This window comes from Dermacentor silvarum, chromosome 3 (assembly GCF_013339745.2).
Source record: "Dermacentor silvarum isolate Dsil-2018 chromosome 3, BIME_Dsil_1.4, whole genome shotgun sequence".
Taxonomy (NCBI): Eukaryota; Metazoa; Arthropoda; class Arachnida; order Ixodida; family Ixodidae; genus Dermacentor; species Dermacentor silvarum.
Window position 1 is genome coordinate 117,444,893 of NC_051156.1, and position 19,764 is coordinate 117,464,656.

Below are 19,764 nucleotides of genomic sequence, written 5' to 3' on the forward strand. Positions count from 1 at the left end.
TGGCATGGATATGGTCCATCGTAGAATATCCTTTCCTGAAGCCAGCCTGTTCTCTTGGTTGACTGAAGTCAAGTGTTGTCCTTATTCTATTGTAAATTATCTTGGTGAATATTTTATACAATACTGAAAGCCAGCTAATGGGTCTGTAATTCTTCAATTCTTTAACGTCTCCCTTCTTATGGATAAGTATAATGTTGGCGTTCTTCCAGCTCTCTGGTACACTTGAAGTTGTGAGGCATTTCGTATAAAGGGCCGCAAGCTTTTCAAGCATGATATCTCCTCCATCTTTGATTAAATCTACTGTTATTCCATCTTCTCCAGACGCTTTTCCCCTGGTCATGTCTTTCAATGCCCTTCTAACTTCATCGCTAGTTATAGAAGGAGCTTCTGTATCCGGTTCATCACTATTTCGAATGAAAGTAGCTTGGCTGTTTTGGCTACTGTACAGGTCAGTATAGAATTCTTCTGCTGCTTTTACTATGTCATCGAAATTGCTGATGATATTACCATGCTTATGTTTCAGTGCATACATCTTGCCTTGACCTATGCCTAGTTTTCTTCTTAGTGATTTCATGCTGTGTCCATATTTTACGGCTTCCTCAATTTTTCCCACGTTATAATTTCGAATATCCCTTACTTTCTTCTTGTTGATCAGTTTTGACAGTTCAGCGAATTCTATCTGATCTCTTGAGTTGGACACTTTCATGTTTTGTCGTTTCTTTATTAGGTCCTTTGTTTCTTGGGAGAGCTTCCCTACAGGTTGCTTTGGTGCCTTACCCCACTTCAATTGCTGCTTCTGAGATCAGCCTAGTTACGGTTTCATTCATTACCTCTATGTTATCTTCATCTTCCTGTTCTAAAGCTGCATATTTGTTTGCGAGCACCAGCCTGAATTGGTCTGCTTTCACCCTTACTGCATCTAGTTTGGCCTGTTTCCTCTTGACTAATTTCACTCTTTCTCTCTTCAAATTGAGAGAAATCCTAGACCTCACTAACCTATGGTCACTGCACTTAACCTTACCTAACACTTCTACATCCTGCACTATGCTTGGATCGGCAGAGAGTATGAAATCTATTTCATTCCTTGTTTCTCCATTAGGGCTTTTCCAGGTCCACTTCCTGTTGCTGTGCTTCCTGAAGAAGGTATTCATTATTCGGAGCCTATTCCTTTCCGCGAATTCCACCAACATCTCTCCTCTTGCATTCCTAGAATCGATGCCGTAGTTTCCAATTGCTTGCTCGCCAACCTGCTTTTTGCCCACTTTTGCATTGAAGTCGCCCATGACTACAGTATACTGAGTTTGGACCTTTCTCATTGCTAATTCCACATCTTCATAAAACTGTTCTATCTCTTCATCATCGTGACTGGAAGTTGGGGCATAGGCTTGTACTACCTTCATTTTGTACCTCCTATTCAGCTTTATTATGACGACTGCTACCCTCTCACTAATGCTGTAAAATTCATCAATGTTGCCCGCTATGTTGTTATGGACTAGAAATCCTACCCCGGATTCTCTCTTATCTGGAAGACCTCTGTAGCAGAGGATGTGGCCGTTAGTCAGCATTGTGTAAGCTTCACCAGTTCTTCTAACCTCACTAAGGCCAATAATATCCCAGGTAATGCCTGATAATTCCTCAAATAGTCCTGCTAAGCTAGCCTCACTCGAGAGGGTGCGCGTGTTGAACGTTGCCAGGTTCAGTTTCCATTGGCGGCCTGTCCGGACCCAGAGATTCTTAGCACCCTCTGCCACGTCGCAGGTCTGACCGCCGCCTTGGTCAGGTGCTCCGCAGCCACTGGGGACTGAGGGCCATGGCTTAATAGCCGGCCGCAAAAAGTTGGTGCAGGGGCGCGGATGCACTCGGCCCACCGACTGTTCTGATTCGTTATGGCTGAATCACCAAGGAGGTTATATTCTTAATTTTGTATAACCTCCCTAAAACGTAGGATATTTTCAGGCCACTTGAGTCCCGCTTGTCTTTGTTGGGCTATGTAATCTGTTGTGCTATGGTCAGTTAAGGTGGTAGAAGAAAAGTTGGGCTACAGTTAGACGAGGCACGCCCTATACGGTTGGCTGCAAATGAAGCAGACGAGGGAACCCCTTCACTTAAAATTCCCATAATGCCTTATCGGCAGCTGCTTGAGGGCGCGCACCACGTTCAATTGTGTTCTATTACCTGCTAACTGCATTATTTATATATGAGATGTTTTGTAATATGGGATGGAACAGCAAGCTTCGGTTGATGCCGTTTCCTACGAGAGAGAACACGTGAGAAACATTGGCCTTAGTGCAGTCTTATAAAAGTGTTAAACTGATATATTGAAATGGAGTTTTGAAGGCAGTTTCTTTGTAATATGTGGCACCTCTTTTTCCTGTCCACGACCTTTAGGTCTAGGCATGGGGATGTTCCTGACGTGCGTCTGCGTCTACAGCCTGATGTTGTTTAGCAAGTACAGGGGAACCGCCACGTCTCTCATCTTCGTCGCTTGGAGTGTCTCCGGTGTTTATGCCCCGGCCGTGTTGGCGCTTCTGCGTGAGCGCTATGGTCTCCAGGGCAGCCTCCTAATATCTGGCGCTGTGCTTTTGCACGCGGTGCCTCTCAGCATGCTCCTCAGGAATCCGTTAGCTATAAGGCTGAAGTTTCTCGAAGCTCTATCACGCGCAATTTGGATTCGAACAGCAACGAAACAAAAATACGATACCGCGAAAACAGGACAGTCTTTTTGGATGCTCATTCAGCCGTTGGTCGTGAATGCGCGGACGACCACATCAACGACTGTCCTCTGAAAACGCCCAGTGGGTCACTTCTGACGCTTCAGGCTTACTCAATCACTGCGGAGCACAAATCTTCGGCAAGCGGTTCAAATTTGCAAAAGCGAGACGTTTGTTTTTCTACTCCTGCGAACGCAGACTCAAGACAACCGTACAGTGTTCTTAAAGCTAGCATAATTTTGCTTCGCTCTCCCGCATTTTATGTGTTTCTCGTGGCTACTGTGGTTGGCGAGTACTCCCTCATGGCCTTCGCCATGACCGTCGTTGACTACACGATAGACAAAGGCGTAGAGCTCAATATCGCCGCGCACCTCGTGATGTGCGGCGCAGTGGGCCAGATACTCGGCCGCCTCTTCATCGTGCCCCTCTCAGACTGTGTCCCCAGCACCCGTTGCCTGCTATTTGCTGGGGCGTTCGTGACAGAAGCGCTCTGCACTGCAGCAATGCCGCACGTCTTCTCCTTGCCCACCATAGTGGCGCTGCGCATGACAGAGACAGCTGTGCAAGGGTCCGCCATTGCCGTACGTGGTATCCTGCTGGTCCACTACGTCGGGCTGGAGACCATAACTACCTGCACGGGCCTCTTCGGCCTGCTATTGATACCAGTATCCATCAGCAGCGCATCAATGATAGGTAAGCGGGTATTCAAACGTGCCACGCCTTCATTTGTAGAAATTCTTATCCGCGGATGAACAACGACAAGCCAAAATCTGTGCTATGGTGGCTAGAAAGGGAGGTAGGAGCGTGGCGGCGGGCAGCGCGTGACGCTGAGTGTAGCAGTATTCCATGACGACGACAGGTGATCCTTGCGCGTCTTCACAGATGCCTGTTTTTGGGTGTAACCGCAGTACTTGCCTGTTCAGACGCGGATTCTCCTATTTTCGCGGTGTCTTCCGTGGTGTCATTATTATTACTGTTCAAATAAAAAAAAACAACGAAAGGTAGTGACCCTATAATATCGACGGCTATGCGTTTTCGCGTACCAGAAACAACACTAAACACTAACACCAGAACGCGTCTGACGATTAAAATTCGAGCAGTGTAGCTAGTACCTGTATTTCTGCAGTCACGTGTACTTAACATATGTAGTGGCCATTGTAAGACTTTTGTTGGTTCCGCTGTATGTGACAAACTCGGGTATCGTCCCCCTTGGCTGTGGCACTCGCTTGCCAAGGTTGCTCATGGGTATGGTGGCATTAATATCACTGTGTGATGATGACGCAGTGACGACAATAGAATGACGACGAAGGCACGAAGGAAAGTGTGCTCATGTGGCTCATGGGTAGGCATATATGACCTGTGGTGCATGATGACGCAAGTGACCGACAATAGAAATGACGACGACGCACGAAGGAAATGTGTCGCCATTTGCCGGTTGGCGAGTGCTCGTTTTCTTCAACCATCTCGCAATTTTTATGCGTTATACATGGCATTTAGGTGTTCTTTCCCGATATCCTCGGCAAACTATGTGAGGAACGTTGCTTATATTTCATCGAAGTATGAAGCAATGCGCTGAGTGAAGAGTGAGAAATGTTTATTCTGTGGAGGTTCGTTACAGCTTTTGTAGAAGGTTACTGATTCAAGCATTCCAGGTTGCCAAACTGCCACAAATCGAAATGTTTCCCAGACTCCTAAAACAACTGTAGGTTATACCAACTTGAAATTTTGTCATAATATAGATAATTTCGAGTGAGATACCTTGTTCGACGTTAACGTTCCTGTTTAAATGGGATCGCTGCAGACGATTGTTAAACGTTCATTTTTCCATGTATTTCTTGTGCATCATATGAGATTCGTATTTGTTTCTCCGGTGTCCTCAGTGAGAGAAACAAGACATCTTGTTCATTTCTGGGAAAAGCTAGGGGCACGGTATGGGTAATGCGTAGGGGATGTTTCAAATGAGTAAGTTAAATGCGCCTTTTTCAGTAAATTACGCATGCAAGTGGTCCACAGTGTTATTAATGTGTTTTACGAGCACTGTAAAACTTAGACTGCTGTGCTGGCATAATTCCAACAACTGAAGTCCAATTTACGAACGTAAGGGGAACAATATGCCAAGTTTAGGTGCGGTGGTAAATGCGTGTTGAATAGACACAGCTTTGAAACATTGCAAGCAAGTATATGAATGCATAACACTACTTTTATTAGAGCGATAGCTCTACTACTACAGGTACAAACCACGAAAACGCCTGGTTCCGTAAATCTGACCTTCAAGCTCAGCCAAAGTCAAACTGGGACTTAGCCCGTCTCTAATGACGGCTGCTGTCTACGCCGCTTGGGCTACCTTATCTTGAAAGCGATCTGCGATGTGGACAAAGTGCGCGGTCGCGCGCGCCTTATCTTCAAAGCGATCTGCGATGCGTACACAGTGTGCCGAGTTCTGGTAGCTTTGTATGAGCTGTGCTTTAGACGTTTAGTTGGCACTGAAGTGAGACACAGCGTGAAGGTCAATCCGCTCGCTGCTACCGCGGCGCCGAGCAGCGTCTGTGTCCTTTCTCAAAGCAAGCAAAACCGTGCTATCGCTCGACCAACTTGGTTTAACCACGTTGAACCACGCAAATATTTGGCCAGGTTTCCCAATGTCCCAGGAGAACTCTGCGTTCCAGAAATTTTATACTTTGAAAGAATAAGCACCATTTTAAATGCAATGTGTCGCAAAGTTCTAACGTAAGTGGCTTATTTACAAGCGTTATCAATGATTATTGAGCCCTCTTGTTTTTCTTTTTACTTTTTAATGCATGATATATTAGGTTCGCTTGTTGTCCACATTGAACTAAAAAAGACAGCTTCTTTATGTTTGGTAACTGTAAGGACCGGGTGATGGGTGATGTGTAGGTAAAGCTTAAAATAGATAGGTAATTCGGGCTTTCGCAATAAATTCCCTATGCAAGAGCTCTAAAGTGTTATGAGCCTGGGTAACGAGCGGGACAGAATGGAACCCACTGCCCTGGCACATCTATGGCAAATGTTCTGGCGAAGTCACATGTGTGTTGATGAATTACTGGCTTTTTAAATTTGATCCCAACACGAAGAGCTCCAAAACATTACATGTGGCCATTGTTTCAAACGGAACAGTCATATGCGGAAAATATTTTCAAGTATGCGATATAATTACGGGAATCTGATACTTTTATTACAACTGCTTGAAAGAAACAGTTTCGCTGGAAATGGGGTAGCAATTCTCCAAGGTCGCACACATCTGGTATCTTTTTTTCTTGTGAATATTGCAAGTAATTTAGGTGTATTGTATTTTGTTACCTAGGACCTCAGCAATGATATTACGTTAACTAGCGATACATTCGTGTTGTGGGCTTAAAATCAAGTACAATTCTTTGTTTATTATTAAAATCGTTTGTATCAAACGTGCAGGTTATCGGGGACCTGTGTGAGGCACTCATTGCCGTAGTACCTGCATGATCTTTAACTTTTATATAGTTACAAGGAATAAATGCGAATTAAGATACTTTTTTGGGCCCTCTTGGTTCACCATGTGTGATTGATAAATAGGCCATATAAAAAGAACTGTCAGGCTTATCACCTAATACAATAGTAATTCGCAATATAGTATAGAGAGGGTTAGGTGGTTTGCGATCCCCCCCGCCCCCTTTCACTCGAGAAATAATTGGTACGCCACTGAATGAGACGATGATTTTTAAATAATTGCGATGATATAACGACCACGGTGGGGAGGACGACAGCATCACAACTATAGGATAATGACGAGTGTATAGCGAGGATGCTAGGACAACGACGGTGTCACGTCAGCCGCATGACGACACTGCAATAAGGATGTTAGCACGACTTCTAGAGCATGATGACGTCGGAATGACAGCGGATGCCTGATTGCGCCTGTCTGACGACGGCGAAAATGACGATAATGGCAGGACACTGGCGCATAATTTTGATTAAATGCACGATTACGATGCGATGCTGAGGCAGGAATAATCGACGAAGGTGGTATGATGACAATGGCACGCCGACAATGGGATGCCGTTGCTGAAGTCCGGAGGACGGTAAAACGAGTGTCGCGAGGACAGCATGACGACAATGGTTTGAAGATGACATTGCGACAACGATGGCACGACGACGGCATGACGAGAGTCGGGTGACCAAGTAAGAATAACGAGGATAGAAACGGCAATGGCATCGGCGCGACGGTGTGACTACGGATGTATATTACGACTGTATGACGACGACGCAATGAAGACAAAGCATGAGAACGGTATGTGGACAACAGGATGACGACGAGAGACGACAACAATGATTTGACGACGACTCTATCACGAAGCCTATATGACGACCGTGGCGACGACGGCCTGACTAGAGTAGGATGTCAAAGCTAGAATGACGACAATGGCAAGAGGACGACTGCTTGGTGACATTTGTATGAAAAGGGTTGCACGATAGCGATTGTTTTTAGGACGACGCATTGATGAGCATGGTATGATAACGGCGACAAAATCACACTTGAATGACGACAGCATGGTATTGTAGAATTGGGAAGAATTGATGGTGATTAAACGATGAAGGAGGTATGCCGACGGCGGCAAGACGAAAATCGTATCGCAAGCTAATCATTGGTTATAAAATTTATACACGTGACTCAATCACTGCAAATAAAAATTTGCAAAACATTTGCAGTGATTGTATAGCACTAGGGGAAGTATACTCCAAGTAGTTATTTTTAAGCCAGTTCTCTGGAAGGATGCCCGCCACAATTCGCGCCGCAACATTTACAGAAAACTAAGGTATAATACTAAAAACTCACCCAAAAAATAGCATACCAAATTCCCCACTTCCTAAGCTAACATCCCTTTGCAATCACGTTAATTGATGAAGTTGTTTCTACTCATCCTTTTAAAAAGAAAATGCAAGCTTATTTATTAGCAACCCAAAGCCAACTGCACAACATGTTTACAGCTTGTTCCGTCATACATATTTTGGGTTCGTTTTCACAATTTTTTTTCTTTGCAGTCCTAAGTTATGTGTGGTGTCATTTCCATTATGTTTTCTTATGCAAGCCATTTGTATATATTTTACGAATAATTGATTTACTTCTAATATTTAGTTGCCATGTATTTCTTTTTACTGACGTCTCTGCAAGTTTTGTTTTGGTTCACGTAATGTTCCCATGTATGTAAGTAGAGTGAGAGTGAGGGGGGGGTGGGCATAGGCGCTACATCAGGCTTTGGAGCGTTTACGTCAGTCCCCTAGGCAACTATGTACTGGGTTTCTGTATAGAGATAATTCAGGAAAAAAATGCAAGAAAATGGGATGATGTTAATGTTTTTTACGCGAAGTGATGACGATGGGGAACCGACAGCGTGAAGACGATGACATGACGTCAGTGGTGTAATGACGACTGCGTGACGATTGTGGCGTGAAGACGACGGCATGACCAGAGTCGGATGAAGCAATTACAATGAGGATGATGGAACGCCCACGACGTCATCACTTCAGTATGGCAACGAATCCATGACGATGGCAGTATGACGACAACCATGTCATGACAATTTTATGACGACAATGCGATGAAGACGTGTTTGACAACAATGGCATGACGACGACTGGATCACGAAGCCGTTGACGATGGCGTGATCGCGATGGTGTGATGACCATGGCATGACCAAAATCGGATGATTAAGCGAGAATGACGACGATGCAAAGACGAGACAGTATTACGACCACCAGCCGATAGCTAGTGGCCCAAACTATTAGACAACTTGGGCCCCTGTGTCGTTGTAGAAGGCCTGACAACGACGGCAGCTGGTAGACAACCTGAGCCGCCGATTCGACGTAAGAAGGTACATAGAAAGATAGACAGGCTCAACACGCCCGAAGTAAGCAAACAGTGCTAATCGCATTAAACATATACATGTTGTAAGAAAAGGAAACAACGTCACAGGGCCAACAATCTACTGCTGTCAAGCCTATACACACACGAACATATAGATATAAAAGTCGAAGGCATGTCGCACCACGCTGAGTTCGTACACATAGGCGTATGCATAGTCACATACACACATGCGAATATCCAGACACACACGATGCCGCGGTGCAGTCTGCGTCATGTCACTTTGTTTAGAACAAATTAGATTCACGATCAACACAGAATGGATAAGAAGCGATCAGGAATAGGCGCGTCACAGTTGGTTGTAGCAGTTGTAGCACAGAGATGTAGCTGAAAGACTTATAAATATCAATTCGCGGACACGGTAAAATTTTCTCGAGAAAAAGGAAAAACGAGGTGAGGAAAGGTAGGAGAGAAAGAATGCGCTACTTGAAACTTCGCCTCGGGATATATTACAGTCCCTGGTGCAGCTTCCTTATGGTGTTTTTAGGGTTCATGTTTTCTGATCCTTAGTACACATCTATCAAACTGAGTTTGTAATCTGTCATGTTTTCCTTATGTATATTTTCCTGGGTGCAAAAAGTAGTAATAGGGTTCATGCACCCCGTGTCCAGCCAATTTCCTTTGATACGTAAAAACACAGAGTTGGACAACGCTATCTATAGACTATGAGTACTACACGAATTTCATTTTGAACAGACGTTCACCGATTTGCGCTACGCTCACGTTGTGGAAGGAGAAGTCAAGTGAAGCAAGGGCGAATGATTTAATAAATCATTCTCGTGGTTTATTACGGCGACACAAAGAGAATGAAGTGAATGGCTCAACGTAAAAGGATAGCCAGTTGACTGTGCATACGGGCGCAAATGTATCGAAAATATTTAGAGAGAGCGCGGTAGGCTAAAAGTAGATGCTTTATATGCTTTGCCATTACGCGTCCCGAGAGAAAAAGTAATTCGAGTGCATCTCGTACACGTTCTACCAGCGTTTATGCATGTCGTGCGCACGTCGCTTCGTGTTTGTTGCAGACCGGCTATATTAGCATATGCCTTACAGCGCGCTCCCCCAGCAATCCACGCTAGTAGTGCGATCTAATCAGCGACAACAGCGCCGCCATGCTGGAATGATCCGCTGCTGTGCTCTACGGCTGCCAATCTCTCCCACCTTCCCTTCTAGCCACCGTGCCTGTGCCTAGAGATCATACTAGTATGACTGGTTATGGAAGTCAGATAGGACAGATACGGCTCTGTACATTTGGGAAATGGGTTTTTATTGTATTTACATGCATGACCTGTGCAAAGAGAGATTATTGCAGGAATGGCGAAATATAAAATATACAGAAGAAATACAAATTAAGGATAGACAAAAAATCGAAGTAGACAAGTTTTTTTAAATATTAGAATGTGAAACATATGGTTAGGTTATTGTTTTCCGAACACTAACCAAATATAACTAAAAACAAGAAAACGAACAAAATGAATGCAGGGTCAATCGAATAATAAAACTATATTTTTAGATGCATAGAGGCCTAAACTGGTCGCTTTATAGATGCGTAAAACATGTACTTGGAATAAAACTATGACAATGATTACAGTGAGGTGTTCTATGTGTATAAATGACATACATTTAAAACATTCAGTATTTGATAATTTTCAAGCAGCACTACTGCCTCCCCAGGACCCTTGTGTGCGAGGGCCTGGAGGCGTGTGCTATAGATGCTAATGCCGCAACATAGGCATCTATTGCGAGGCCGTGCTACGGATCGCATGGGTATATAACATTTAGTAGACGAATATCATTAAAAAAACCTAGCATCGATTTTATGTCAAAGAGCTGGGTCTTTGTCAAGAAACAATGCTGGGTATCTACTCAGCGATAATTATGCTATGGATCTTATACCACTTCTTGGCGCTCTTTGGCCATACCTGGCCCTTGCACCAGTAAACACTATACATCATCATAATTATATTTTAGATGCGACGCCAATACATGCATTTCGATTACAGTGCATAAATACATGCAGTAAATGCACTTACAAAACTCACAAAATACTATAATCATTACATATTATGTACAAAAACTACTCGAAAATACCGGTCTGTAAGGGATGAGCGCGAGGCTATAGGTAATATGTTCCACTGTGTTTAAAGTTGGTAATCCGGGGGAGTCAGAATTACAGTTATCTTGAATAACGAAATTTAGCAGTGCCAAAGCGGCTAGTCAGCGTAGTTTCTGCCAAGTTCAATTAAATAATTTACATTTCAACGCCGTTTTTCACTTCGCAGGACACTTTCGAGACAGCATGGGGTCTTACGACGGCTTCTATCGACTTCTTGCTGGTGCAAACATCGCTGTAGCGACTGGCTTGTTCTTTTTTTTCGCTGCTGACTGGAGGAAAACCCGGAGGCGGCACCTATCGCATGCGCGCAAGACTTATCCTGCTGAGACTGCGCCCGGTTGCAATGAAGCGCTTGCGAAGCCTAGCTAACCACCGTGACCAACCAATAATGCTCATGCACATATGTTCAATAGTAATTCCCGAACATCGGACTTCGAGAGCTGAATTCTACAGAAACAGATGGCCACTGTGATAAGCTCACTGCCATTTCGGCTGCGATAAAGACAAAGGCCGAGAGAACGCTGTTTCCACTTCGCAAGTGTAGCAGTGTGGCTTCAGATATAGGCTGTTTTTCCAACGCGTGCGACGCTCCTGAGCAACAAAGCTCGTGCAACAAAAAATCTAAGAACCTGGAGTCTACGCAAGGACATCTTCCTAAAGCCTGCGGTAGTTGCTGACGTGCGGGGTAACAAGGTATCACATCTGGCGCGTTTCTCTTTCACCCAGGTAGAAACCGACAAAGAAGTTTCTCGTGCCCACACAACCCTCGATCAATGAATCAAAAATCTACTGAAGCATCGAGCGTCTACGCATGAAGGAAGAAATACGCGAACGGGGGCACAACCGTCTGCTTTTTACCTGAGTGTCGATATGCACTAATACCGGTGGTAATGCAATTTTATCAGCGAAAATAAATCTCGCTGCTGGTACATCCTTTCTCTTTCTTTCTTTTATTGCATAAGTGACATTTTCTGGATAAGTCGCACCCCGCACGTCTTGCGAGTTCCAAAGAAGAATTTGGTATATAAGTTCCGCCAATGTATCAGACGCACCTATTTTAACTTGACCGGCATGATGAAACGCGAGTGTGCTCTGTTGCACATTCATCAAAAAATGCCGTATTTATCCACTTGAGGGCGCTTAATTTACGTCAACAGAATTTTGACGAGCACAAAAACACGCACCAATACTCCTCTACGATGCAGGCAACCAACATTTATTGCACTTCACTCGGAGTCAAAGATGGCCTCATCGGCCGTCGCAGTGAAAACGTTCAACCTCTGTGGCCATGAAAACCGCTAAGCCGCCAAGGAAAAAAACGAAAACGAAACAAAAACGTTTGTATTGGTCCCGTCAACGTAAATGGTTTTCTGTATATATGTTATACCGTTGTATAAGACGCATAAACGTCAATTTTTGGGAAAAATCACCACTTCTGGTAAATACGGTGTGCACTGGTCCAGAAAATACGGGTGGGCACTTAGAGCTGTGAAAATGACTATTGGTGCATGTTGCAAGTATTTCTCTTCTGAATGAGGAAGTAAGAAACACAAGTGCTAAAACATAGACGAAAAAGAAAAAAAAATACACGAGGAGCGCCGAGCTCCCCTCCTGTCTTCTTCCCTTCTCATCCGTATTTATTGATACAATCATACCACCTAGCTCGCGCTCAAACCATCTTAAGGAACACCATTGTGAGAAACTTAATATAATAAAATACACGGAGAGAATCGTCGCTGGAACGTTCAGCAGCTTGATTATAGAAGACACAGCAAACAAATATTTATATAGTGCGAAAGAAAGCTTAGTACAGAGAGATTAACTGTTTGCTAACCACTGGATAATGGAACAACTTCGGTAGTTTTCTTGTCTTGTTTTGATTTGCGACGAACTAACGAAGAAATTATGTGTCAAATGTATGTACCTCTTCAAATGCGCTCTTACGAGCGTATTTCGGGTTAACCTCCCTGCCTTTCCCACCCTGTTTCTCTATATCTCTCTTCCTAACGTGACAAGTACGCAGGAAAGCACTTAAAAAGGAATTAATCATTTATTTCTAAAATATACATCTAATCTAGAAATATATTACCGTAAAAATACGCATTCGCTAAGCAGCTGTAGTTTCGCATTCAAGAGATCTAGAGTATGTAAACTAAGTCTTTACCTGATTGTACAACTTCTCAGTTAAAGCAACTACAAAAATCAAGTCGAGCTGGGAGGGCCGCGGAAGTAATGCTTGAGACACATATGGTTTGTCAGAAAATTCTTCTATATGTTTGTCGTAGCAACGATGTAGTCCTCGAGTAATACGGAAAGCATGAACGATCGGCAATGTCGGTTTCTATTTTATTTTTTTGATGCAAGTAGACGTCTATAGCAATAGAGGTCGACTTGCATGACTTGTTTCGGAGCGACGATGCGTCTCAGCAGCACGCCGTCAGTGCTTCCACCCAAAAAATTAGATGTGTTAACCGGGATAGGTCTGATCGTTGATCCGAACCTATTTGCCTTTCTTTGTTTTGTTTTTTGCGAATGTGTGAAGTTCGAAGCAAGAAGCAATAAACTCAAATGGTCGCTGGTCATCGCAATATGTGGGTTGTTGTTCTCTGTGTATTTCGTCTAAACACTGGTCTTCCACAATTATTAATGGGTCACTTAGTATATGGCGAGATACACAATCTGATAGACATTCCGCTGATCTGTCTGAATACACCGGCGCTTCATTCAACGAATTTAAATTCTAGGTATAGTATGACGAGGTCGCCGATGCCACCTAAGCTGATGGTTTCCCTATTCTGAAGTTCAATGGCACCGAATTTAACAACGCCCTCTTCGATGCAAGCAAGCAACTTCTTGTGAGGCTGAAAGTAGTATAAATTGTATATGTCCGTGAAAAAAGCACTTAATGCGCCAAGCGAATGTCGACTACTTGCCCTGAGTTATGGATGAGAAAAAGATCTCCACTTTCAAAAGCTCGAGCTTACCTGGTGAGAAGAATGCTAGCTTCTTCTGCCAGAACCCGTTATCTTTTGCCCTACGGCTTGCCAAAACGACGTCTTAGCAACGGCCGACTACTGAGCCAATTGCCCCATAAGCCTTATCTAAAAAGATATTGTTAGGGGAGATAGCGAAGTCACACTCCTTGCCGGTCGCAACACCGTAAAGTTCGTTGTCTCGTAAGCAAGCTGTGACTTTCTACAAGGGTGGTCTGTTGCTAGAAGGATTACCAGGGAGCACCACGTGGACGCCTTTGCACCAGACAGGTACACGTTGCAGAAAAAGGTAACTGATTACAATAGGGGATACTCAAAATGCATAGTTGCCTCTTAAGACGGACCAGGTCCAGCATCTTCCCAGAGGCGTAGCTGCGAAGTGCTTGTTTGTTGTCCGGCTCGGCGATCGTCACCGTATGATTATTGAGGACCTAAACATGCAACAGTAGCCTTCATCGTCCTGCGATTAATGAAGAGCGAGCTCCACTGTGCCCTCACCAATTAATGAAACCATGCCCGCTGGATTTTGCACCCTTAGATAGCCATCCGGACGGCATTCTCAAGGGGAGTACTGCTCTCAAACCGAAAACTTCGGCGAGCCTCTTTTTGCAGCGACATGTGCTATAAACTGGAGCTATGTGCCCCCAACAATTGTTCATGCGCTCCGAAGTTTTCAAAGGAAGCGTCTAAAACAACCTTGCACTGCATTCAAATTCCCAAGGTTCGCTGCCTCCCCAAGAAAAAGGGTAGCATCTGAAAAATCAAAATTCCGGTACAAGTGCTAATCGTCGAAGCTGATGGAATCTGCGTGCACACAACCAATGAGCACTGTAGTTTCTACATTCACGTTGGAATTCTCGATTCCGAGCACGCACCATCAAAACAGAGGACAAACGTTTTGGGCCAGTTGTAGGTCCGGAGTTAATGTGTTCCGTGCTCTGTTTTCTGCCGTTCGCTGTCGCCAGTATCACGTTGTCGCACAATAAGGCACTGCGCGTATTCTCTCACTTGTGTTCCGTGCATTGCTTCATTCTCGCACTGCTTTTGTGCATCGGGTGTTCGGAAGTTGAGGACATCGCTTTTTCACAGACGCTCCGGATTCAAGCACAGCACTATAGCATGAGCAAACAGGCAAACGGACCGGTTAGGCGCCGTATAAAGCTCGGCCTCTCAATACCTGAAGCGAAAGCGAAGAAACACGCAATAGTTAATTGTCAAGTGGAAGTAAGGCAAACAAACGAACATACGATTCACACGGGCGCCACGTTGTGAAGCAGTGACAGCCTCCGTTTTTATGTATGCCGCTGGAATAGGCGTATTTTTACCGAGAGAAGGGGGCACTGCTGCTTTCTCCTCACGGCAGGAACTGTGTGTGGGGGGGGGAGGGGAGAGGGGAGGCGAAGTATTCCATTTGCGCCACGGCTTTTGAACGCGGGCACTCTCCATTGTACACTGGCAAATCCTACGAAACGAGAGCTGAGGCCAAGCTTTCTTTCAGAAAATATCTGCCACCTAAGGTGTGTGTGTGTTTTAATTCTCGCTTCCCACGATGGGAGAATTATCTTTCGGGCCTCGCCACGACGCGCCGTAGCAGACGAGACGCGGACGGCCGCCCTGTGCATTTTAGCGGAAGCAGGCAAGAACAAAAAGCAGACAGACATGACGCTTGGTTACTTCAACAGTTTATGATCAGTAAATACATTCATTTATATACCATGCGCATTCGCACCACTCTGGTTTTGGAAACTTGACACTGCTGCTTCTAAAAAGGTCGTCGCTTTATTAAACAGGTCGTCAGAACCAGTGCAAGCACACCTTTTACGACCTTTAGCCCTGTCAATACGGCGCGCTATCTTCAAGAGATCGGGTTAAGGCATCAGTAGTTTTTTGAGTCCTGGATACAAAGAGCAAAGTGTCTCGGTTGACAAACACTTGCCACAAAACTGCTCCTGATGATTCCAAGAGGCATAGAAACCATCGAAAACAAAGAAGCTGCGCGCTTCTTTGTTTATTTGTTCTGTGGTTCTTGCCAGACACAGAGATAAGGACGTGCGTGAAATTATAGAGCCACAATCTACCAGCTGAAATATGTGATAGCATTGCGTCTTTCGGGCTGCTTGATGAAGAAACGGCCCTTTAAGAAGCAGTAGGATGATGTTTTCACCAGGAGTGACGCGGTTGTAGATGGTTCTAAGCGCATGAATCTCCCTGAGTACAAATTGGTGGTGTTAGCGCATTTTGTTTCCTAGACCTCCCTTTTGTCCTTGCCTGCTGGCGCTAAAATGCTATGCAGGTTCAAATACAAAATGCCGGCGGACCCCATGCCCTGTGGGAATGGATGTTATGCGAAGTAATGTGCGGGTAGCCTACGAAGTTAACGAAACCACCATGAGAGCACCAGGATGTAGGCGGCTCTTTCATGACCTAAATGACACGCATGTCATGACATTCATGTCATGAGTCCTCAGGAGTCCCTTTAGGTACACCTAAGAGACCTTAAGGCGAAAGCCACAGTCATGCTCATGACTATGACGTCGACTATCAACCTTTAGCCTTTTCTTTACTTAGTACCACATCCAAACCCATTCCATTTGCTTTTGAGTGTTAATTTCCTTTCGCTGGGTTACTCTGATTTTGCCTGAGTCATGGTCACGTCTATGACTTCTACCACCATTCCTTAGTGTTTCCACCACTTAGTACCCATGTCAGAACCCATTTCAGTAGTTTCTGAGTGTTCACGTTTTTTTCGCTGAGTAATTGTCATTTATGGTGAGTCATGCTTATAACTATAATTTCTACCATTATCCTTTAGTGTTCGCTTAACTTAGTGCCCATGTCCGAACCCATTCCAGTGGTTTTTGAGCGTTAATTTTTTTCGCTGAGTCATTGTCATTTTTGCTGAATCATGCTCATGACTACGATTTCTACCAGCATCCTTTAGTGTATCCTACACCTAGTACCCACGTCCGAACCCATTTCAGTGGTTTTTGAGTGTTAATCTTTTTTCGCTGGGTCATTGTCATGACCTACATGACACGCATGTCATGATATGAATGTCATGACATATAATTTATGTTCGTCATATACGCTTATCATAGTATGCCAATTTTGATACATACCAAGTTAACGAAACGACCATGAGAGTACAAAAACGTAGGCCGCTAGATAGATAGATTGATAGAAAGATAGATAGATAGATATTGTCAAAATAGCAAATGTTTGCCAAGAAATTCTCCGCATTTGAAACCCATGGAATTGGTTCGGATGTGGTACTAAGTGAAGGAAAAAGCTAACGGTTGATGGTCGAAATCATACTCATCAGCATTACTGTGGTTTTCGCCTTAAGGTCTCATAGGTGTACCTAAAAGGACTCCTGAGGACTCATGACATGAATGTCATAACATGAAAGAGCCGCCTACATCTTCTGCTCTCATGGTCGTTTCGTTAACTTGGTAGGCTCCCAGCACACTGCTTCGCATAACATCGATTCTCACAGGGTATGGGATCTGCCGGCTTTTTATCTTCGGTAGTTTTGCATAGGTTGTTCTGACGTGACCAGAACGTTTTATCCACTTAAATTCGATAATGGCAAAGGACAGCGATCGGCGCATATTCATTACTGATTAACATCCACATTTCTTGCACCGTCGGGTCAGCATTTTTTGGTAGAAAAGCGAGCGCCTATCGACGTTCGCAGTGCTTGCCATCGAACCGAGCTACTGCCTAAATATTTTCCATCACGTTTGCACGGAACTGTATGTCTACAGTATTCACTGATTTAAGTACACGAAACAGCATCAAAGCAGGAGTGTGTATAAACGACATGGCCGAAAATGCTTTTAAACATATGCTGAACCACGGCATCTCACAGGACGCCATAACTCACACTACCAATTATAAAGTTTTAATTAGTGGTCTGCATAGCAGTATGATTCAAGCAGACTTCCGAAGCGTCACGAAACGATGGCTTTCAGCGACAAATCTACGGTATGACAAGGGTCACTCGCGCCTGTTCGCGAACGACAACTGAAGGCGACTTGAATAGTGGTTAGCGGAGCCAACCGTTCGGTAAAACGGTAAAACTAGCTTCTATTGCTCAGCTTTCCTGTAATTTCTGTAGATTGCAGTTGCGACTTCGACAAGTTCGTAATTGTTAAGCGCTGCAACACGGACGCACATCCACCAATCACTTAAGTGGATTGGCTTGCGGAGCTTAATTGCGTCACTCGGGATATAAACGAGAAGCACACGCTACCATAGTACCACGTCGAGACTCGAGGGGCGCCGAATACAATGCGTTTTTTTCTTGCTGTGAAAGCGCGCATTAACGCTATGGAAGCAGATGTGGCATTTGCTGCAGCAGTGTTGAACACATCAATCGGGGGCGGCCGCTCCGGCGCCCAGAACTGAAAGACACACAAGATGAGCTTTGAAGAGATGGATGCATGTACTGAACAGCTGAGCGTGCTTCTCACCGATGTATCGTAAGATGAAGCTTTTGCTCGGGTGCTAGTAAGTGCATGTAAAAGGAGAATTCGATTTTCTCGGTATTTGAGGAGGTTGATTGCATTTAAAAGAAAAGCTTAAAATCTGGTGACAGTTGGTTTCTTATTTTTGGTCTAGGACGTCAAAAAAAGGGCGAAAATCGCAAATTTTCAGAAAACAAACTATCAAGATTCCAACTGTTAACTAAGCAAACAAAAATGATATCACATTTCTGTACATTGTATCTAATAGTACATCTAAAACGGACAATTGATATATTATACATGAATCTGAAAAAATGGCAATATGGAAATACAGCTTGTACACAACGCAACGAATTCTCGAAACATTTATATTGAGGTATCAAATTTGTCCGCTTTGAATGACCTAATGGATGCCGTTTACAGGACCGCGATAGCTGTTTTTGATGCAGAGCTATCCATTTGTAAACTTCGTACTCCTATTTTTCTCGAACTTTCAAATTTTCGAAAATGCTTTTCAAAACATTCAGGTCCTAAATCGAAATTCCGCTTCCAACAGGCAATATAATTTAAGTTTCTCTCTCAAAGGCAGCAAATTTGATTAAAATTGGTCCAGGTGCCGATGGATGAAGACGACTGTGAGAAGACCGCTTTCGTCACGCCCGACGGCTTGTATGAATTTACCGTAATGCCATTCGGGCTCTGCAACGCGCGCGCTACTTTCGAGCGTATGATGGACACTATCCTTCGTAACTACAAGTGGAAACATGTCTGAACTACCTTTATGATATTGTCGTGTTTTCGCCCGATTTCCCGACACACCTCGTTCGCTTGCGTGAGATCCTGACGTGCCGCACCTCTGCCGGCCTTCAACTCAACATCAAATAGTGCCGTTTTGCTGCCCGCAAGTTAACAATATTTCGACACGTTGTTTCGAAGGATGGTGTACTTCCTGACCCAGCCAAGCTCCGCCCTGTCGCAGAGTTTCCGATGCCCACTACTCTTAAGGCACTCCGCAGCTTTATAGGGCTCTGCTCTTTCGGCGTTTTGTGCGCAATTTTGCCACTATCATCGCACCACTGACCAATTTGTTTACCGCTAGTAGCGGCACCTCCGCGTGGTCAACTTCGTGTGATGAAGCCTTCAAGCAACTACGTCGTCTACTTGCTTCGCCACCGATTCTTCCGACACTACGATCCCACAGCGCCCACAGAGCTACACGGACGCCAGTGGCATCGGACTTGGTGCAGTCCTAACGCAACGGAAAGACGGCTACGACGAGTACGTCGTCGCATATGCAAGCCGCACTTTAAAGAAGGCAGAAGCCAACTACTCTGTCACAGAGAAAGAGTGCTGGCCATTATTTGGGCTCTCGTCAACTTTCGTCCATAGTTATATGGTCGCCCTTTTGACATTGTTACCGACCACCACGCCCTTTGCTGGCTGTCCTCGTTGAAAGATTCGTCAGGTTGCCTCGGCCGCTGGGCACTTCGCTTACAAGAATATGACATCCACGTTGTCTACCGATAGAGCAGAAAGCTTTCCGACGCCTATGCGCTTTCCC

At 44.6% G+C, this 19,764-nt stretch overlaps 1 protein-coding gene across 2 annotated transcripts in view; it reads left to right on the top strand.

Moving 5' to 3' along the window:
• Positions 1-12,000, top strand: part of LOC119443985 (monocarboxylate transporter 4) — a 51,089-nt gene extending 39,089 nt beyond the window's left edge. For both annotated transcript variants that reach the window (XM_049663574.1, XM_037708531.2), the window contains 2 exons: positions 2,389-3,404; positions 10,908-12,000. In XM_049663574.1, coding sequence (XP_049519531.1) covers positions 2,389-2,786 — 398 coding nt within the window. In that variant the 3' untranslated portion in view covers positions 2,787-3,404; positions 10,908-12,000. The remainder of the gene's footprint in view (positions 1-2,388; positions 3,405-10,907) is intronic.
• The last annotated feature ends 7,764 nt before the right edge of the window (positions 12,001-19,764 follow it).